The sequence below is a fragment of the Zootoca vivipara genome, chromosome 17 (assembly GCF_963506605.1).
Source record: "Zootoca vivipara chromosome 17, rZooViv1.1, whole genome shotgun sequence".
NCBI lineage: Eukaryota > Metazoa > Chordata > Lepidosauria > Squamata > Lacertidae > Zootoca > Zootoca vivipara.
The window spans coordinates 41,200,135-41,221,941 of record NC_083292.1 but is presented as its reverse complement, the minus strand read 5'-3'; the positions used below and the strand labels follow the sequence as shown (position 1 = coordinate 41,221,941).

At 42.9% G+C, this 21,807-nt stretch overlaps 2 protein-coding genes across 2 annotated transcripts; both read right to left on the bottom strand.

Annotated features, from left to right (window-relative positions):
* Positions 1-1,039: 1,039 nt before the first annotated feature.
* LOC118076370 (vomeronasal type-2 receptor 26-like) lies at positions 1,040-6,991 on the bottom strand. The gene is made up of 6 exons (XM_035099076.2): positions 6,927-6,991; positions 5,572-5,749; positions 3,895-4,749; positions 3,478-3,705; positions 3,214-3,340; positions 1,040-1,941 (listed from the first exon to the last, which is right to left on the bottom strand). The coding sequence occupies exons 1-6, from the start codon at positions 6,974-6,976 to the stop codon at positions 1,040-1,042; spliced, it is 2,340 nt and encodes a 779-aa protein (XP_034954967.1). The 5' UTR covers positions 6,977-6,991.
* Positions 6,992-9,232: 2,241 nt separating this feature from the next.
* On the bottom strand, positions 9,233-16,230 carry LOC118075594 (vomeronasal type-2 receptor 26-like). Its single transcript, XM_060269571.1, has 4 exons — positions 15,397-16,230; positions 11,548-11,775; positions 10,580-10,706; positions 9,233-10,134 (listed from the first exon to the last, which is right to left on the bottom strand). The coding sequence occupies exons 1-4, from the start codon at positions 16,195-16,197 to the stop codon at positions 9,233-9,235; spliced, it is 2,058 nt and encodes a 685-aa protein (XP_060125554.1). The 5' UTR covers positions 16,198-16,230.
* Positions 16,231-21,807: the final 5,577 nt, after the last annotated feature.

Sequence of the window (21,807 nt, the reverse complement as noted above, 5' to 3'; positions counted from 1 at the left end):
GTCCCTACCACTCCAGAAAAGCAGTGAAGCGAAGAGAAGGCTGTTACAATGGAAGGGCAGTCTCTGCGGTCGACATCCCCAGAGATGTGGAGAAATGGCCAGAGAAGGCCTTCCTGCCAGCAGCAGGATAGCCGTGGCACCCCTGTTGGAAGCCAGGAGAGCAGTGGCCCCCAGCCTTCACTATCCCTCTGTCTGCCATTGGGAGGGTGCTTCCCCTTGGGATCTTAGCAGATATGTGCAGTGGGGGCGGCAGTAAAAGGAAGGAAGGCTGGTGAGGATAGGAGAAAGAGGCAAGGCAATACTTGCTTCAAGAAGCTGCTCTTCTCCTGCCTTGTGCTCATCACTATCACCTTCTTCTGCTCTGAGCCAGTGTGATGTAGTGGTTAAGAGCGGTGGACTCGTAATCTGGGGAGCTGGGTTCGTGTCTCCGCTCCTCCACATGCAGCTGCTGGGTGACCTTGGGCTAGTCACACTTCTCTGAAGTCTCTCAGCCCCACTCACCTCACAGAGTGTTTGTTGTGGGGGAGGAAGGGAAAGGAGATGGTTAGCCGCTTTGAGACTCCTTAGGAGTGAAAGGCAGGATATCAAGTCCAAACTCCTCCTCCTCCTCCTCCTCCTCCTCCTCCTCCTCCTCCTCCTCCTCCTCCTCCTCAGTTTCGGAGCTAAGAGACATTATGTATGGATGATTGTGGTGGCAGCTCTTCAGCTGCTTCCTTAGCATTGTTTGCCCGATGATGCCTCAGGGCAGCCAGCAGAAGGCGCTGGTCCCTCAGCTTGGCTGACTGGCTGACTTGCACCATCCCACCCCAACAGCCGCTGCTGTTAGTCATTTTGGCTATACAGTGGTACCTTGGTTCTCGAACTTAATCCATTCTGGAAGTCCGTTCGACTTCAGAAACCATTTGAAAACCAAGGCACAGCTTCCGATGGGCTGCTGGAGCTTCCTGCACTCAATCGGAAGCCGCATCAGATATTCGGCTTCTGAAAAACGTTCGAAAACATCAGAATGTGAGGCATAGGCACCTACTATTTAGCATCTTTAATTTATTCTTTGAATTAGCTGTCCCCTAGTGTTCAACTCAGGCCTAACCACAATGATATAGCATTTTGGTAAAAAGATACAAATCAGTAACCCCGCACTGGAAGCTAAGATGGAGAAGATCTCCACGGCTACCATGTATTTCCCCTTGGTGCTCTGGTAGGTGGGAACAAAGGACAGCCAAACACTGCAAAACAGAAGCATGCTGAAGGTGATAAACTTGGCTTCATTAAAACTGTCAGGTAATTTCCTGGCTAGGAAAGCCACCGTGAAGCTGACAATGGCTAGGAAGCCCATAAAGCCCAAGACACAGTAAAACATAATAACTGAACCCTCATTACATTCCAGAACAATTTCTTCAGTCATTGAGTGCATGTCAAAATACAAGAATGGGGGAGAGGTTGCCAGCCACACAGCGCAAAGAGTGGTTTGAATAAGGGAGCACAAGAGAACAATGGAAAAGGCCAGTCTGTTCCCTATCCACTTCCTCATCCTGGACCCAGGCTTGGTGGCCGTGAAAGCCATGATCACAGTGATGGTTTTGGCCAACACACAAGAAACTGCCATTGAGAAGATAATGCCAAACGCAGGTTGCTGAAAGAGGCACGATATCTTCTCAGGCTGACCAATGAATAGGAATACACAAAGGAAGCAGAGCAGGAGGGAGATGAGGAGACCGTAGGTGAGGCTCCGGTTGTTGGCTTTGACGATGGGAGTGTCTTGGTGCTTAATGAAGACTCCAAGCACCAGAGCTGTGAGGAAAGAGAAGGAAAGAGCAAAAATGGCCAAACTGGTCCCCAAAGGTTCGTCATAAGACAAGAAACTTAAATATTTTGGAATGCATAAATCCTGGCCACGGTTTGGATATTGATCTTCTTGACATTGAATGCAGTCATCCATGTCTGGAAAAAGAAAACATGGCTTTCGATATATACACTAAACAACCCTCAGCATTCAAAACCCTTTCTGAGCATAGGGTGCTAGGGGAGAAAGATACAGGGAAGAACCTACAGAGAACACCGGGCTCCTTCAAATGTCATGTGATTGAAGTCATTGAACCTTTCTTATGGTCCTGAATATTTTTTGGTAATTGGTATTTATGTTTGATTCATGTGAACAATTGTGATTCTTAACATTTTTTAAAGTCCTAGAGGGAGGCTGGTCCTTTGACGTACTGCAGGCACCCCCAAACTTGGCCCTCCAGATGTTTTGGGACTACAACTCCCACTACCTCTAGCTAACAGGAGCAGTGGTCAGTGATGATGGGCATTGTAGGCCCAAAACATCTGGAGGGCTGAGTTTGGAGATGCCTGACGTACCATGTAACTGTGTTTGTGATAAGTTGTGGTTGGGTCAGAAACAGAGATTATAGAAATAAAAAAGTCTCGTGACACCTTAAGGACTCGTGCATTTTCATGGCATCAGCTCAGTAACATCTTAAGGGTATCCAGCGCCGTGGTGCAATAATCCTCCGGCGCCCCCCCACGGCAGCAGTAGCGCGCGGCTGAGGGGCAGAGATGGAGGATGGCGGAGCCTGGACGGTGTGCACCACCTTGCAGGGGGCTGGCCTGGGCGCAGAGCCCACCTCCCGCAGAGGGGGCTGCTTGGCCTCCCGCTGTGGATCGGCCTCTCCTTGGCGCCTCCCTCCAGTGGCGGCTCCAGGACGTGGCGGTGGCGCGCAGCCATTGACCTTCTTCCATGAAGCAGAATCAGCGAGACTCCTGCCTAGAGTGGCAGCAGGCACATGGTACAACTCTAGTCAGGAGTCTCGCTGATTCTGCTTCATGGAGGAAGCTCAATTGCCGCATGCTACTGCCGTTGTGGGGGGTGGGGCCGCCAGCAGCAGCTGCTCCCAGACACCAGCCGTTCGCCGTCCCTTCCGCGCCCCTGGTGGCCAGGCGCCCTGGCGCCTTGCGTCACCCAGCCCGGGCCTAGAGACGGCCCTGCATCAGCTTTTGTGAACTAAAACTCACTTCTTCAGTATATCTGGTCCAAAGGAAAGCTCAGCCTCATCACTGCTCTCCTTGCATACCATAATTTTCTTGGGGTATACTACAATACCCCCCCCCTCTCTCTGATGAGGCCATCACCACCACTGCTGAGCAGCTTTGGATACTGTGAATCAGAGCCAGCATGCATTTTTCAGAAACCTACTCTGTACTAATATCTCTTACCTGTTTTGTTTGAGATCTTTCCTTCTGGGCATGGAAGGCAATCATAGCAGCAGAATGGTGCCCCTTCCTTCTTTGCCTTACTGGACCCCAAATGGCAATTGTCATTACACGCAGAAAGAGGTGGCGTCTGTCCATAAATGAAAGAAGATACTAATTTGGAAATACTCTCAGAAAATACATTTGGGGAGTTTGCTTCTCCTGAGTCCCACCTTCTCAACATTTGTAAAATGAGTCAGTGCATTCCAAGATAAGCATGGGCCCTACCTGGTTGAATTTATCTGGCCATACAATGATATCTTCATAAATAGTGAGCGCTTCTTCCTTGTGTGCCTGTGGGTCTACGCTTCCAACTCTCACTCTGAGAAAGGATTGGTTGGGGAATGTGACCCAGTTGATAATATCAAATCCAGCTGCTAATGACCCGTTTTCATCGAAGGAAATGGTTTCCCCAGCAGTATTGTTAAAGGAAACACTTCTCAGATAATGGTGCAGCTGAAGGGGGTAAGTAAAAAAAAAGGAAAAAGGAAAAAGGTGAAGGTTCGATGTACAAGACACTTAAAAACACGGTATGTTTCTGTTAAATACAAAGAGGGATACAAAAGTTCAATGGTAGGCTAACAAGACATGGCGACTTACAAAAGTGTAGAAAGCTCTCCTGAAGGAGTCTGCTCAGGATATTACCTGCCATCTCTGTTGATATGAAAATGTCCACCTTCCCTTATTGGCCCTTCCTTTGTGCTTGGATTCGAACGAATAAATGGCATGCAGAGCATGCGCCACAGCATAGATAGCATTGTAGACACTGTAACTGTGGCTGGTCATGCTCATTTCAAAGACTGATGCAGGGAGAGTCTCCAGCTTTTCCCTTCCAGTACAGAGTTTCCCACCCGTGTTGTCTACCAAAGGGCCTGGAAATAAACAGCTAAATGCACGTTCCCAGAAGACTCTGATAAAGTCATATTCCTTCTCCAAGGTAGGATTTATTGCATGAAGAAATGAGTGGAATGTCTGCAACTCCTTTGAACTTACTGCAAATGATAGAGCACCATGGAGAGAATCTATGTCCCAATTACTCTGAAAGGAAAGAGATGTGAAGTCCATCTGGGCTGTCATAATCCAGACTTTTGTCTTAAGTGGCATGCCCATAAACGTTGGGGTGAATAGCAACATTCTCAGAACAATCATGGTCTGAATTTCACCATGTGCAATCAAGGCACTAGCAGTGCTATTCATGATCATCTTTGATCTTTCAATTCCATTTTCTGCCATTTGAAAAACATCATCGGAAAAAGAGAGTTGTGGGAATTTTTCTATGAAGTCAAAGCAGATGCCACTCTGGGAAAACATGGGAAGCACAATCTGGGAAAACCTCTCTCCAGTGTCATCATCCAGATGAAGCACCCCAATCCACGTCCACCTGAAATGAAGAAGTAACTGGAGCATCCCTTTATATTGATGGTCAACATCTGGGAACATCTGGTGAAAGAAAACTCCTTGATATCTGCGATCTACTACAAGAGCAGAACCATACGGGAGCTAAGTAAAGAGCAGATGGAAAATGGTATGTATGTATGTACAGTATGTGTGTATGTGTGTGTTTTGTGTGTACAGTCAAACCTTGGTTCTCGAACGTAATCTGTTCTGGAAGCCCATTTTTCATTCCTGAAAAGTTTGACAACCCAGGCGCCGCTTCCAATTGGTTGCAAGAGCTTCTTACACTCAAGTAGAGGCTGCGTCGGATGTTCAGGTTCCGAAAAATGTTCAAAAACTGGAGCATTTACTTATGGGTTTTCAGTGTTCGGGAGCCGAAATGTTTGAAAATGGAGCCATTCGGGAACCAAGCTCAAAATCCCCTCAGATGTGAAATTCCCCTTCAGGGCATCAAATGCCCCATCCTTTGTATCCTAGCTTTTGTATTTGGACATAAATTGGGGAAGAATTTGCTTGATCCACCCTGATCTGATATTCCTGTATTTGATTGTGGATTGAAACACAATTCCCATTGGGAGTGTGTACATTTCCTGGTTTTGCAACGCAATTCCATGCACAGAATTTTGTGTTTCTTGTAAAGATGCATACAAAGCGAATGTATTTAAACACACTGAAAAGTGTCCATTTTGTGTAAAAAGTGAGCAGAAATGTGAAGGGGAAGGACAAAATGGGGTGTGTGTGTGAAATGGCACACAAAGGCATGCAATGGGATAGAAAAGGATGGAGTAGAACTATTTTTCAGTGCCAGGAACTGGCATGTAATTAACTGCTCGGTCTGTCCCTATTATATATGCAGTTTTCTAATGCTTACTAAATCTAAAATGGTAGGATGGATGATTCTTTATTTTTTGTGTGAGCACAACTTACCTGTGGAATCTTGTAGTTCCACAGCATAATTGCCATGTTGAGATCAACGTCACAATTAGGTCCCCCAATGATTGCTATAAGATTGTCCTGGACATCACACTTGTAGTTAGGGAAGAATTTGCCCTTTGTGGAGAGGAGTTCCATGGAGGCAAGATATGTTGCACTTGATCTGAAACCACTGTTATAGAGGTGGGAGCCAAGGCTGATGTTGGGTAAGATCCAGGGATTTTCATTTATCTCTTTTAGAGCAAATACCAAGGCCAGAATGTGCTGGTAGTGGTGAGTCAGTACCCTAAAAGGAGAGAAAACACTACATTGAAGTGGCAACCCCTCTTCTCTTAATTTCAAAAATAACTTCTCATCTAAATAGCTGCCTTAGTTAACCAGCATTTATATTTTATACAATTCAGTGACAAATTTAGTAAGAACTTCATTTCATTATAGCCTTAGTCGAAACAAAATAAAAAAATCCTTCCAGTAGCACCTTAGAGACCAACTAAGTTTGTCATTGGTATGAGCTTTCATGTGCATGCACACGTCTTATTATAGCCTGTTCCTGACATTCTTTATGGGGACATCTAGCAACACAGAATCAGATGCCATGGTACTACATTCAGTAAACCCTTTAGGTCCCCCCCCCCAAAAAATTCAAATGTTCTCCAGAACATAGTACCTGCAGCTATCAGGGTGATCTCTTGGTAAGGTAAAGGGGCCCCTGACCATTAAGTCAAGTTGCGAACAACTCTGGGGTTGTGGCGTTCATCTTGCTTTACTGGCCAACAGCGTTTGTCCGCAGACAGTTTTTCTGGGACATGTGACCAGCATGACTAAGCTGCTTCCAGTGAGCCAGAGCAGCACACAGAAACGCCATTTACCTTCCTGCCGGAGCAGTACCTATTTTTCAACTTGCACTTTGACGTGCTTTTGAACTGCTAGGTGGGCAGAAGCTGGGACCGAGCAACGGGAGCTCACCCCACCGCAGGATTCGAACCGCCGACCTTCCGATTGGCAAGCCCTAGGCTCTGTGGTTTGGATGGAAGGAGATTTCAAAATAAAAAATAATAATCTGAAAATGTTTCAGAAAATTCTATCTTATGACAATTCAACCCATCTGTAACAAGATAATTCAGATAGTGCCTTTTATTATCACCCACAGGAGCTGCTCTAATACACTGAGGCAAAACTGAGAGAGAATAAATGTACCATATAATTAATGCTTTCAGTCACATACAGAGCAGAGTGCTGTCATGCAGAAGATTTTCCATATAAGCTGGAAATGCATATAAAATGAAGCTGTGAAAAAGAAGAATATCAGGACAGATATACGATATGTTTAAGAAAACCCAGCTCCTTACACAAGGTCATCAAAGAGCTCAGAAGAGAGACGTTGTTTGAAGTTTGGCATGCTTAAAAAACGGAAGATGTGTGAAATAATGCCACCAATTATAAGGTCTCCTGGCTGATAATACTTGTGATGGATAAGAAGAGGGTCACTAACATTGCATCTAGAAACAGAATCCATGCACACTGCCTGAGGAAGTAGCACTGCTAGCAAGACCAATAATACTTCCATCTTGGACAAAAGATCTTCTTGATAGAAACCAATCAATCTCTTCCTACACCAACATTGCCATGATACTGAATTGCACAGTCTGACTTGGATGACTGAAGCCAGGGCTGTATGGTGCAAAATTTCATTTATCAGAGCCTTGTGTGTCTCGAGTCTCAGAAACAGAATGGAACTCTCTTTATCTATTTATTTTTCCAGTTCTGAATGACACAGAAGATCTTAAATGTCTTCTTCCATCTGTGGTGTTTTGCTAGCGGCCAGCTGAACTGTCTAAGGAATTGGAGAAGTAGTAATTATAGATAATTCCATAACTATAGGGGAGATAATAACTTGTTCAGAAAACATATTGATCACATTTCAACAGAGCTCTCTCTTGGTTCTCCTTAATGGGGAGACTAGGGACAGCATAGGTGCAAGAGGGGGTTCCACTAGGTGAAAAAAATGGCGCAGGCCCTGATTCAGCAAAAGAGCTCAGTTTTCAGAGGCTGCCTGGTTTGTCTCAGTGTTATGTATGGAGCTGGGATCTTAGAATAATAGGCAGGTAGGATTTTAGAATGTAGTAATCTGATTGGCCGCAGGAGTCGTCCAATCCGGCCCCAGATGGGAAGTTTGAATCAGCCTATCAGGTGTGACCTAGGTGTGAATACAGGATATATAGCCTGGGGTTTGGGTGGGGCCCCAGCAACAAACACACATGAGGACTGACTGTTCTTATTACAACTTGAATAATCTCCTTAAAACTGATGGCTCGACTCTGAGTATATTACACTCAGGTACGAAACAATAACCAAATCCAACAATTAAATCGATTTTTGCCTAGGCATTCACTCTTATGGCATTTTAAAAATAAGAAACCACGATTGCTATCTTTTTGTCTCAAATGATTGAATTTTTCTGGTAGAACAGCTGCTTCTAAGTAGATAAAGTCTTGCAAAAATAGATTGAATTCGCCATAGTCCACCATCGCCAATGCACTTTGCAACACAAAACGTTTTATTTGCAGCTGTATAGCTGAGTCCAGAGACTCTATGGCCCCATTTTCAAATGGCACAGTAGACGGTGTATTAATGGCATTCTCTAGTCTTGGCTCTTAGTTTCACATCTGACCCCTGAATTCCCCACTAACTAGGGAAGTGGTTATACAACAAGTGGTTCCCAACCCTTTTTTCCGCCATGCTCCATCTAAGCATCTCTAAAACCCTGAGGCCCCCCTCCGTGGGACATATAATTTTTATTATTCAAAAAGTGAACTATTTACGTGGAGGAAGCCTAAAAGACCATTAATTGTTCATAACTCATTCTCAAATTGCCCCCCTTAAAAATCAAATTGCCCCCCTGTGGGTTGTATGCCCCACATTGGGAACCACGGAACTAGAGGAATTAAGAGATGCAATTATGGTAAATTTAGTAATTAAGGTGGAGTCCATTGCTCACTCATAAACTGTAGTTCTTCTGGGACGCTACAAAAACACACACACACACACACACACACACACACACACACACACACACACAAGTTGCTTTCTCTTCAGATCTCAGCAAGATTCTCCTGAGTGGGATGGCAAGGTATTTATTATGAGTCAAATATATGTCTTCCCATGCATATTTGCAAAATTTCTGAATAAATTTTAATATATTACGGCGCAGTCAAAAAGTTTGTATCCAATGGATAAATTTGACTCACTTATCACTCTTCTCAATCCACTCAACTAAATCTAACAGAACTATTATCAGCAGGCAAAGGGGATCTTATATTGTGATGCGCAATATTGGGTGTGTGGATAATTGGTGGTGGGTTGAGAAATTATATGCCAGTTAATAACCTCACGAAATCTCCCCCTTCTGGTTTCACAGTTTCACATGATTACATTGGTGTCAGGACCATGGATTGTTGTGGAAATGAATGAGGTACCACGTGTGTGGATAAATCATGGTTGATTGAGAAATGATGAACCAGGACCAAACTTCAGAAAACATGGAACTTCTTTATTCAATTAATCCATATCCAACTGACAATAATCTGGAAAGAAATAGTTCTAATTTCCAGTGACAAAGAATTGCCTGGACCAGTGAAGTCACTCTTGTCCGTTCTTAGTTCTTTATTCTTATTAACTGCTCCCTGCTGTTCAGCTCAGGCCTCAGTAAAATAACATAGCATTTGGGGGAAAAGATGCAGCCCAGTAACCCAAAACTGGAGGCCAAGATGGAGAAGACCTCCACAGCCACCATATATTTCCCCTTGGTACTCAAGTAGGTTGGAACGAAGGACAACCAAACACTGCAAAAGACCAACATGCTGAAGGTGATGAATTTGGCTTCATTGAAACTGTCAGGCAGCTTCCTGGCTAGGAAAGCCACCGTGAAGCTCACAATGGCCAGCAAACCCATGAATCCCAGGACACAATAAAACATCAGAGTGGAGCCTTCATTACATTCTAGTATTATTTCTTCAGTCATCGAGTGCATGTCAACGTCTGGGAAAGGAGGAGAAGTGGCCAGCCATGTGCCACAGATTGTGGCTTGAATAAGGGAGCAGGAAAGAACAATGGAGCTGGCCAGTTGTTTCCCCAGCCACTTCCTCATGCTGGACCCAGGCTTGGTAGCCATGAAAGCCAGGACCACAATGGCGGTTTTGGACAAGATGCACGAAATGGCAACTGAGAATATCATGCCAAAAGCAGTTTGCCGTAGGATGCATGTCAGCTTGTTAGGTTGGCCAATGAAGAGCAAAGCACAAAGGAAGGAGAGGAGGAGAGAGAGGAGGAGAGCGTAGCTGAGGTTCCTGTTGTTGGCTTTGACCATGGGAGTCGCCTTGTGTTCCACGAATATTCCAAGCACTGCAGCTGTGATGAAGGAAAAGCAGACGGCAAAAGTGGCCAGACTGATCCCCAAGGGTTCTCCATAAGACAAGAAAGTTTCATCTTTTGGAAGGCATCCATCTCTGTCGCTGTTTGGATACTGATCTTCAGAGCATTCAAAACAGTCATCCATGTCTGAAAAAAAAAAAAGGAAAGATACTATACTATACTTGTGAAGCCGTTTTTGCTCGGAACAAATCAAGGCAAATGGTCAGAAAGGCTTGAATGATGGCTGCTGGATCAGTCCTGGTAAAAAAATATAGGCATTTGGCCCAATTAATTCTATATACAAGAGGGCTGTGTTTACTTAGGATCCCAGAGCAATGCAGGTCTTCACTACAATTTGAAGAAGATAACTTCATCACCAAACCTAAGTTCTCTCTGTTTCCATCATCTCCTGCTATGCTGAAATCCTTAACTCTGCATTCCACGAACATATGGGACTATGCTCCAAAACAGGTACATCTTGGACACCATTCTCTTACCATCCTTCTCTAATCATTTTGAATTTCATGTACTGGATCATTCTTGACAATGCTTATAACTAGTGTACCTCAAAAGTAAATAAAACATCTCCTACCCTTCTGGTCTGAAATTTTGCCTTCTGGGCATGGGATGCAATCATAGCAGCAAGGGAGCTCCCCTTCCTTCTTGGCGCGACTGTAGCCCAATTGGCAATTCTCATTACACAGAGAAAGGGGTTGTGCCTGTCCATAAAGGAAAGAAGATGGTAATTTTTGACTTAAACATGCCATACCTGTTCCTCAGATGGGGTCAAATTTACTCCACTGCTTCCCACATTGGCAGGAAGACTGGAGTGCCAATCAGATCAGGATGTCCTTTCACATTCAAAGGAGTTGCTGCCCCTTGGTTCTTCTGTTGTTCGCTTCACAGCAAATGCCCCCTTCCACTGTCTGAAACTCAATGTCCCCTGCTGAACACTGAGCAGGCCACAAACACTCAGAACCCACTTTTATGGGGCATTTGAGAACTTTGGCTCACACATTGCCCTTAGGTTGCTTCTGCTCTTCATTTATTTATTTTTACTGATTGATTTTATACTCAATAAATAAAGAAGTTGCCAATGTTTCCTGGTTCTGTGTGTCTTCCTTTCTTCTCACAAATATGAGTTTCAAACTTTGGGTGATGCCATTTGCTTCATCGCTTCCCAACAATGTTATTTTTTAGCTGTGGCTCCTTTGAACATTATCTGAGACTCTCAGAGGCCCAAACAAGGTAATGTTATGTTATGCTACAGCAATGTTTGGGGTAACAATGAAGAACAGTGATGAGGTTCTTCTTTTTTTAAATTCAGTTTTTAATAAGCCCACCTATCCAACTTCTTTCTATATCCCATTTTGCCATTATCAGCTTCCCACTGACTGTGCTGTTTTCAGCAGCATGTTGGTTCCTCGTCTTCTTCAGGAGGTGAGTTAAATCACATCTAGTTGTATCTTGGAATAGCTGTTTCAGAGTTTGAATAGTGGACCCCCCCCTTTTTTTTTAGCATTGAGGAAATATCTGGAGACACTCTGAAATGGACCTTACCTGGTTGAACCCTGTGGGCCATGTGATGGCATCATCATGAATGGAGAGTCTCTTGCTTGGGGGAGCCTGGGGGCTCATCATTCCAACCTTAACTCTGAAAAAGGAGTCATTTGGGAATGTGATCCAGTTGACGATATCCAGTTCAGTTACCAAATCCCCCTTTTGGCTAAATAAAACCTCTTCCCCGGCACTATTGTTAAATGAGACGCCTCTCAGAAAGTGGTGGAGCTAAATTAGTGAAGAGAAGAGGGGAGAAATTCATGAGGGTATTAAAAAGATACAGATGTATAACAGGCTGATATTATTACCCTCTAATTGTTGGCATCTCTCTGTCTCAAGAGACAATGGAGTGTGCCTCCAGGGGTGAAGTCAACCTGCTGTGTTAGCAGCACTGAAGTGACCTCCTGGGGTACAAGCTTGGAGAGTCCTGAGCTGCCCAGAGGACAAGACTCCCCTCTTGGTCTTGCTGATGTGGCCGAAAGGAAAGCAGAGCAGGGCATTCGGAACCAGCTTTGTTTCAGGGGTTGCCGGAATGAAGTAGAAAATGCCATCCATGTGCCTTTTAGACTCCACTCTAGATTTGTGTAGGGCTTACTTCTTAGCCTTTTATTCTCCTGAAGATATCCCACAAGGCAGCAGAGGTGGAGAACATACATTTCAACTCTGCACAAGGTCATAGAATCCTAGAGTTGGAAGAGACCACAAGGGCCATCCAGTCCAACCCCCTGCCAAGCAGGAAACACCATCAAAGCCTTCCTGACAGATGGCCGTCAAGCCTCCGCTTAAAGACCTCCAAAGAAGGAGGTCAAGATGAAGGATTCTGTTTGCAGCAACTCTAACAGTTCAACCACACCATACATTTAAAGAACTCTTGAAACAGTCATGGTTTCCCCCAAAGAATTATGGAAAGGGAAGTTGTTTGAAGGATTTGAGAGTTGTTAGGAGACCATTAAGAAACTACCGTTCGTAAGAGTCCTTGAAGGAAGCCATGGCTCTTAAAGTGAAACAAGGAAGGTAGCCATGTTGGTCTGACGCAGTCAAAACAAAATAAAAAATCCTTTCAGTAGCACCTTAGAGACCAACTAGGTTTGTCATAGGTATGAGCTTTCGTACCTGATGTATCTGAAGAAGAAGTGTGCATGCACACAAAAGCTAATACCTATGACAAACCTAGTTGGTCTCTAAGGTGCTACTGGAAGGATTTTTTAATTTTGTTTTGACTCCAAAGAAGGAGGTCGAGATGAAGGATTCTATTTGCAGCAACTCTAACAGTTCAACCACACCATACATTTAAAGAACTCTTGAAACAGTCATGGTTTCCCCCAAAGAATTATGGAAAGGGAAGTTGCTTAAAGGATTTGAGAGTTGTTAGGAGAGATTTTACTTTCTTGGGATCCTTGATCACTGCAGATGGTGACAGCAGTCACGAAATTAAAAGATGCCTTCTTCTTCTTTTTTTTTTTGAATAATATTTATTTATTTTTCACTTCAACAGCAATATTATATACATTTTCCATAAAACGAATAAAATTAAGGAATAAAAATAGAACAAGTCCCGTATCTGGGAGCTTAACATAGAAAAATTAAGCTCTTAATAACAGTTATTCCTCACAGAACGTTTGTAATCAATTGTCTAAAGGAAAAAAAAAACCAGAGGAAAAAAAAGGGAAAAGAAAAAAGAAAAAAAAAGAAAAAAAAAGAAAAAAAAGAAAAAAAGAAAGAAAACACTCTGGACTTCCTGTTACCACCGACGGCTTAGTTTTTGTTCTTCCATTATCGAATGTATATACAATCAGTACTGTTTCTACTTTCAATATGTTTTCACATTCTATTTCTTTAAGTTTCCACAAATTCAATAAATCAACTTATCCCCTTACCCTTTCACTCAAACGCTATCATTTTAATTTTATCTTCAGTATATTTTCTAACATACTTCTTGTATCTATCCCATCTTTTAACAAATTCTTCCTTGTCTTTCCCTCTCAAACTATTTGTTAGCTGTGCCATTTCGGCCATTTCCTGCAATTTTTCCTGCCAGTCTATGATTTTTGGGGCCTCTCTTTCTTTCCAGTTTTTGGCAATAACTAAACGAGCCGCTGCTAAAGCATATAGTAAAATTTCTTTTGTTTGTGATGGTATATCTTTTTGAAATGTTATACTTAATAGGAAAATCTCTGGTCTTTTTGGAATGTTTTTCCCTAGGATTTTTTGTATCTCATCATGAATTTTATTCCAAAATTTCTTAATAGTTTCACAAGTCCACCACATGTGAAATAAGTTCCCATCGTTGCCACCACACCTCCAACAAACATTAGCTATATTCTTATACATCTTTGATAATCTGGAAGGTGTCAGGTACCATCTGTTATTCATCTTTAACATGTTCTCCCTTATATTGCAGCTTGCCGTAAATTTCATATTGATTTTCCAAAGATTCTCCCATTCAAAACATGTAATTGGATAGCCACAGTCCTGTGCCCACTTAGTCATGGCAGATGTGACCTTTTCATCCATGACTTCGTGATCTAAAAGCAATTTGTACATTTTAGAAATAAGTTTTGTATTGTTTTTCAATAAATCTTTTTCAAATTTTGTACATTCGATCTGAAATCCTATTTGTTTATCTTTTTTTAAATAATTCATTCAATTGATAATAGTCCAGCCATGTGTTAAGATGTTCCCTTATATCTTCATATTTTTTAATTTTAATTTGTCCTTCCTCTTCTAATATCATCATATTGTATGTTATCCAATTGTTATCCATGTTTACTCTTTTTGGTGTTATTGCCTCCATTGGAGATAAAAAGACGCCTGCTTCTTGGGAGAAAAGCAATGACAAACCTAGACAGCATCTTAAAAAGCAGAGACATCACCCTGCCGACAAAGGTCCGTATAGTTAAAGCTATGGTTTTCCCAGTAGTGATGTATGGAAGTGAGAGCTGGACCATAAAGAAGGCTGATCGCCAAAGAATTGATGATTTTGAATTATGGTGCTGGAGGAGACTCTTGAGAGTCCCATGTACTGCTAGAAGATCAAACCTATCCATTCTGAAGGAAATCAGTCCTGAGTGCTCACTGGAAGGACAGATCCTGAAGCTGAGGCTCCAATACTTTGGCCACCTCATGAGAAGAGAAGACTCCCTGGAAAAGACCCTGATGTTGGGAAAGATGGAGGGCACAAGGAGAAGGGGACGACAGAGGACGAGATGGTTGGATAGTGTTCTCGAAGCTACCAACATGAGTTTGACCAAACTGCAGGAGGCAGTGGAAGACAGAAGTGCCTGGCGTGCTATGGTTCATGGGGTCACGAAGAGTCGGACATGACTAAACGACTAAACAACAACAGGACACGGAGTAATGGATTCAAACTACAAGAAAGAAGATTCCACCTAAACATTAGAAAGAACTTCCTGACAGTAAGAGCTGTTCGGCAGTGGAATTTGCTACCAAGGAGTGTGGTGGAGTCTCCTTCTTTGGAGGTCTTTAAGCAGAGGCTTGACAGGCATATGTCAAGAATGCTTTGATGGTGTTTCCTGCTCGGCAGGGGGTTGGACTGGATGGCCCTTGTGGTCTCTTCCAACTCTACGATTCTATGATTCTAACAGGAGACCATTAAGAAACTACCGTTTGTAAGATTCCTTGGAGGAAGCCATGGCTCTTAAAGTGAAACAAGAGTGATTAAATGTTGCAGAAGTGGCCCGTGTGTTTGAAAATGAAAGATATAGAAGTCCTATCACATTTATATGCTAAAACATGAGGGTAAGAAGAAAAAGCGCTTTCTAAACAGTCAATGAACTATTTTTGCACCCTGAAAGATGGCAAACTATATTAGCCATAGAGGGAGATTACCTGCCATGGCTGTTGATCCAGCCTATCCCCTCTTAGTCCATCCATCCTTACACTTCGTTTGAATCTGGTGAAATGCATGTTATGCAAAGCATGTGCCACTGCAAAGACGGCATTGTAGATGCTGTAGCTGTGGGCCGTCATGCTCATTTCAAAGACAGACCCAGGAAGAGTCTCAAGCTTCTCTGTCCCAGTGCAGAGTTCATTGTCTTCCTTTTCAAAAGGAGGAAGGGGTAAAGAACAGAGAAAGGCCTCTTCCCAGAAAGTTCTGATGAAGCCATCCTCCCTTTCTGTGACAGGGCTTCTCCCCTGAAGGAATTTTTGGAATCCTAGAAGGTTCGCTGAATGGACTGCAAACGAAATGGCACCATGGAGAAAATGTATGTCCCAATTTCTTTGAAAGGAAAACGATGTAAAATCCATCTGGGCACTCATAATCCAGACCTTTGCCCTGATTTCCACCGGCATATTGAGTGTTTCTGCCAAGGTGGGCATTACTCTCAATAGCATCATAGATTGAATTTCACCAATCACAACCACAACATTGGCGGTGCTACTCATAATAACACCGAGTAGTTTACCAACTCCCTCTACCATTTCCAGAGACTCACTCGAAAAGGTTAGTATGGGAAATGTTTCTGTATAATCACAGCAGATACCACTTCCGGCAAACATGGGGAGGACGTTTTGTACAAATCTCTCTCCATTGTCATCACTCAGAGTCACCACCCCAATCCACATCCAGTTGAAATGCAGCAGTAACTGGAGAATCCCATTATATTGATGAGCCACATCAGGGAACATCCGGTGAAAGGACTCCTCTTGGATGTGGTTACTCATCACAGGAGAAGAGCCATAGATGAACTGAAAACAATTGAAAAAAATTATGCTTGCAAATTCCATCCACTTTGGTGTTTTATATACCCTCTTATGGTGAGGGAACACAGATGAATCTACACAGAGAAAATTTAAAACTTTTAAAAAAACATACATAAAGGTTGAATGTATGTGGAGTGGCTAGATTTCTTGGTTGAAATACTTCAATTTATACATATATTTTTTTCCTCTGTCTCACATAGAATATAATGTCTTTGCTGCCCCTAAATTTTTAATACAGGGAAAAGCACAGCAGGGGTCACTTTCCCCTTAAATTTCACATGTGAATGTCCCCATCAGAACATATAAGCAAACAGTACCAGTCATGTGAACACAGAATAAAGAGCAGATATGACTAGTTTCTGCTGAAGGATCCATAGGACAGCTCTTTCCACATCATGATAGGATTGAACCATGAAGAATTTGGAGGGGGGGGGGGTTAGATTAAAATGGATTTGTCAAGGCCATTGAGCCCAATCAAGCAATGATGATTTTGGATGACTGGATTGCATCAGATGCTGAATCACGGATTCTGTGCTGGGATGCTTAAATATTGGGGAGTCGGGGATTAGCCTTCCCTGCACTGAGAAATCCAACATGTCATGCAGAATACACAACAGAATGTTTGTTTCTCATATTCTGGTGTATTACACACAGGGATGAATTTTGTTCTTTGTGAGTCATTCACACTTTGCAATATCAACCCGGGGCCTGAAGGGATAGAATCCAGTGGAAGTTTGAATAGCTTCCGAAATGGACACACATCTTTGTGAATCCCTCAACCTGCAGTGCAGGAGAAACACAAATGGCTTCTCAAATGGTTCTCTTACCTGTGGCATCTTGTAGATACTCAGGACCATTGCCATGTAGAGACAGATGTCAGAATTCGGTCCCCCGATGACGGCTACTGGACTGTTCTCAACACCACACTTATAGTTAGGGATGAGTCTGCCCCACCCAGAGAGAAGCTCCATGGAGCCATGATAGGTCCAGCTTGCAATGAAATGGCTGTCCAAGATGTGGAACCCCAGGGTGACATTGGGCAAGATCTGTGGGTTGTCATTTATCTCCTTTACAGCAAATCCCAAAGCTACAACGTGCTGGTATAGTTGTGTCATGAGCCTGCAACAAGAGGTCCATTTTGCATCTTCTACAGAAAAGGACATGGTCTACATATCTACTTATCTATCTAATTACACAAAAACACATCAGATGAGAACAGACATTTAGCTTTGAATCCCATTTTGTTTATTACATTTGTGATGAAATATTTCTATCCTGTCAATCCAGAGAAGCTTCTTCGGATTCTTATCTTGCTCAAGTCCCATGCAATATTTCAAATGCACAGAATAGAATAATAGAATTGGAAGAGACCACAAGGGCCATCCAGTCCAACCCCCTGCCAAGCAGGAAACACCATCAAAGCATTCTTGACATATGCCTGTCAAGCCTCTGCTTAAAGACCTCCAAAGAAGGAGACTCCACCACACTCCTTGGTAGCAAATTCCACTGCCGAACAGCTCTTACTGTCAGGAAGTTCTTCCTAATGTTGAGGTGGAATCTTCTTCCTTGTAGTTTGAATCCATTGCTCCGTGTGCGCTTCTCTGGAGCAGCAGAAAACAACATTTCACCCTCCCTCTATATGACATCCTTTTATCTATTTGAACATGGCTATCATATCACCCCTTAACCTTCTCTTCTCCAGACAAAACATACCCAGCTCCCTAAGCCATTCCTCATAAGGCATCGTTTCCAGGCCTTTGACCATTTTGGCTTCCATTCTACTTCACACCACCTATCACTCCAAATGCAGGGTGATCTACAATAGATATAGCACACCCATGCAGAGGAAATGAACACCGCCCCCCCCCAATAAGATGCCAAGCTGGGGTTTTGAAATTCCATGCGTTCCTCACTTGATCCCTATGGCTTGCAGGCATGAGCTTCTCTGTTTGAACCATCTAAACTGGATTACTGCTACCACTACAAATGCTGATAAATCAGGACAGGTGATTTGGGTGAGGTATTCACATGCTTGAATTTGCATGCAATATACAAGGCATCTTGAATTGGATCTGATAGTTCCTCGGTGAACTCAGGTGCCTGGAAACTTAAAGCAACAACTTTTTTGTTGCTGTTTTATTTGAAAAATAAAATAAAATAAAACAAGGCTGAGAAACGGAAACAGCCTGAGATTGAGGGGGTGTGATCTTTCATTTTGACGGCCAGATCTGGTATTAACCACAGTTCATTATTGTTTTTAAAACTATGCTTGTTTTATTTCTTAAAGTGAATATTTGTTGCTTTTCAACCCCCCCCTTACCATATGAACATTATGAAAAGATCTCTCTTTCTCATGGAGAAGCAGTTGTATCCCATTTTTTGGGGTCGGGGGCAGAAACACACCATTACAATGTCCTTGCTGCAAGGGTGACATTTCCCCCACACCCTTCATTCCTTGGATCACACAATCCCTTTCCCACTCTGCCTGTCCCTGTGCCAGTTAATAGATGGAGAGGTCACTCTCCCAAGGAAAAGAGGCAATATCCCCAAAAACTGGGTGGAGGGGAAGCATAGCTGCCAAGTTATCCCTTTTTTAAAGGGATTTTCCCTTATGCTGAATAGGCTTCCTCACGAGAAAAGGGAAAACTTGGCAGCTATGAGGGGAAGAAAAGCCCAGCTCTCTTTCCCTTGGTAACGGGTCCTCATTGGAAGGGTAATATATAATTCACATCCCTTTCCCCAGGAATCTATGTTACTATTTACATCACTCTCCTTCCCCTTTGGAAATCAGTGGAGTGATCTGCCCACCCCCACCACAACCTTTGGGATAACCAAGGCCATTTCTGGCAGGCTGAGATTTCCCCCACTTTAGTCTTTCCTGAGAGCGCATAATCTGTTTTCAGTCCCCACAATTCCTATTGTATCCACGCTCAGGCAGGAGAACCACTGCAGCAATCATTCTGAAATATGACAGAACTTGTTCTACAAATTGCTTCCAAATTATACCCAGTTGGACAAATAATTTTCTGAAGCACAAGAGAAATTAAACACATCTGCCATTGCTACTATTAAAGTTGGAAATAAGTGGTAAACTGGACTTGCTTCATAAACATTAATTTAAGACTATGGTTGACGCTCCTAGCAGAAATGGGCTCGAGCTCTCAGCTCTCCACTTCCTCGCCCCAGAAAAAAGCACATCAAATGCACAGGCACAATAATTACTTATAAGGAAAGCCGATTGCACCAACAGCAAAATAGGAATACCGTACATTTAATATGGAAGAATTATATTGTTAAATAAACACAATTCCTTACATCTGGTCATCAAAGAGTTTAGCAGAGGGACGTTCTTTGAATGTTATCTTGTTGACCAATACTAAAACCTGAGACATTATGCCAGCAATCATGAGGTCTCCTGACTGATAATATTTGTGAAGAATGGGAAGAGGCTCACTGGTGGAGCACTGAACAAAAGGAATCTTGCATTTAGTTAGAGGCAGCGGTATTAATAGTAAGATCACAAACACTACCATCTTGCAGGAGAACTCTTAACTGCAAAGGAGAAGTTCGTCTCTTTGTAATGCAAGAGTCCCTGCCTTGAATTAGGACTCAAGCAACTGAGTTGAAGAATGCAGAACTGAAGAATCAGTAACCGGCTGAAAGAGTCTTGCATTTCTATGGCCTTAGTTTACATTTTGAATGTGCCCACTTGAACTCTCCTGGGTTGGGGAAATATAGCTGTGATTATGATTAATTAGATAATTACAGGAGATACAACTTATGGCAGCTGTTGTTTATGACTCACTCATAATTGTTAAAGAAATCATGTCCCCGTTCCTCCCATAAGGACTGGGTGGCCCTTGTGGTCTCTTCCAACTCTATGATTCTATGATTCATAGCAAAAGTCTTATTTGATCCTACTCAAAGTTATAGTGAATCACAGGAGAGAGGGGAAAAGAGAAAAGTTGTACTCCCTCTCCCATGGAAAAGGAAAAACATTTGCACTTTCCACCATGTGTGATGGAATGGGCAAGGTTATATGTCAATTCAGAAGAGGGTTGGGGTAGTATTCAGTATTAGTCCTACTCAGAGTTGATCCATTGAAATTAATGAGCATGCTAGCTTAGGTTAAAGAATTCAGGATTTAGTTGAATGCATGCCACCTTTGGTCTGTACCTTTGATAAGAGCAGCAGTTCAGGCCAGCCTTTGCCCAGCCTCTTCAGAGTAGGGTGCCTTGCATAAATCCAGTCAGCTGCAGTCGTTTTCTGGAAATGACACCTTTTATGTACTTATGCATATTTAGTTCATGTATATTGAGTGGTTGAAATAAAATTCACTTAATGTCTCTTAGCATAGCTGCCAAGTTTTCCCTTTTCTCGCGAGGAAGCCTATTCAGCATAATGGAAAATCCCTTTAAAAAAGGGATAACTTGGCAGCTATGGTCTCTTAGTGTCCCTGTATAAACTTTAGAAGACACCTGAAGGCAGCCCTTTAGAGGGCAACTTTTCAATGTTTTATGTTTTATTATGATTTTTATGTGTTGGAAGCGACCCAGAGTCAGCCTAGTCAGATGTGCAGGGTATTATTATTATTATTATTATTATTATTATTATTATTATTATTATCATCATCATCAGAAATATGGGGTGGTAGGGGAGAGGTAGTACCTCTGGTGGGGGGACATATCATGCTCCTTCTGGTGTAGTTGTTCTATCTTTGTTCTCCACCCTCCACTCAGCTCCTGTCTGTGGCTCCAAGAAGCTGAGTATGCGACAGCAGCCATACCCTGGGAATGGCTTTGACTGGCCAGCTAAACCAGGTGAGGGTAGCTGATGGGTCTCAAGCCATTCATGAATTAGGGACTGACCCTACATGCAAAGACAGGTTCTGGATTGAGTGGGTAAGAACAATAGTCTGTGTTCTGTGACATTAACCATCCCTCCCAGTTTGGTGTCATCTGCAAATTGGATGAGCATCCCCTCAATTCCTTCATCCAAGTCATTTATAAAGATGTTGAACAACAACAGGCCCTGGACAGAACCCTGCGGCCCCCCAGTTGTCACTTCCCCCCCGAATGAGGAGCAACCATTAATGAGTCCTCTTTGGGTTCAGTCAGTCAACCAGCTACAAATCTATCTAACAGTTCCCTCATTCAACCCACAGTTTACCAGCTTCCTCACAAAAAAATTGTGCAGGACTTCTCAAAAGTCTTACTGAAATCAAGATACACCATGTCCACAGCATTCCCCTGATCCACCAAGCATGTAACTCCATCCAAAAAAGAAAGAAATGAGATTAATAAGACATACTTATTTTTGGGAAACCCATGCTGGGCCTTGGTAATCACAGTATCCTTTTTAAATGCTCACAGACTGTCTGTTGAATTATCTGTTCTAGGACCCTTCCTGGTTTCGGTGTCAAGCTCACCGGTCAGAAGTTACTTGGGTCTTCCTTTCCTCTCTTTTTGAAGATAGGATCAACATTTGCCTACCTTCAGTCTGCAGAGACCTCACCTATTCTCCAAGAATTCTCAA

Excerpts from the sequence above, each read along its gene's own strand:
- LOC118076370 (XM_035099076.2), bottom strand. The coding sequence starts at position 6,976 with ATGCCAAACTTCAAACAACGTCTCTCTTCTGAGCTCTTTGATGACCTT. Across the intron at positions 4,750-5,571 it reads GGAACTACAAGATTCCACAG|CTCCCGTATGGTTCTGCTCT; the intron begins GTAAGTTGTGCT and ends CTCTTTACTTAG. Across the intron at positions 3,341-3,477 it reads GGCCAGATAAATTCAACCAG|ACGCCACCTCTTTCTGCGTG; the intron begins GTAGGGCCCATG and ends ATTTATGGACAG.
- LOC118075594 (XM_060269571.1), bottom strand. The coding sequence starts at position 16,197 with ATGTTCCCTGATGTGGCTCATCAATATAATGGGATTCTCCAGTTACTG. Across the intron at positions 10,707-11,547 it reads GGCCCACAGGGTTCAACCAG|GCACAACCCCTTTCTCTGTG; the intron begins GTAAGGTCCATT and ends CTTTATGGACAG. Across the intron at positions 10,135-10,579 it reads CAAAATTTCAGACCAGAAGG|ACATGGATGACTGTTTTGAA; the intron begins GTAGGAGATGTT and ends TTTTTTTTTCAG.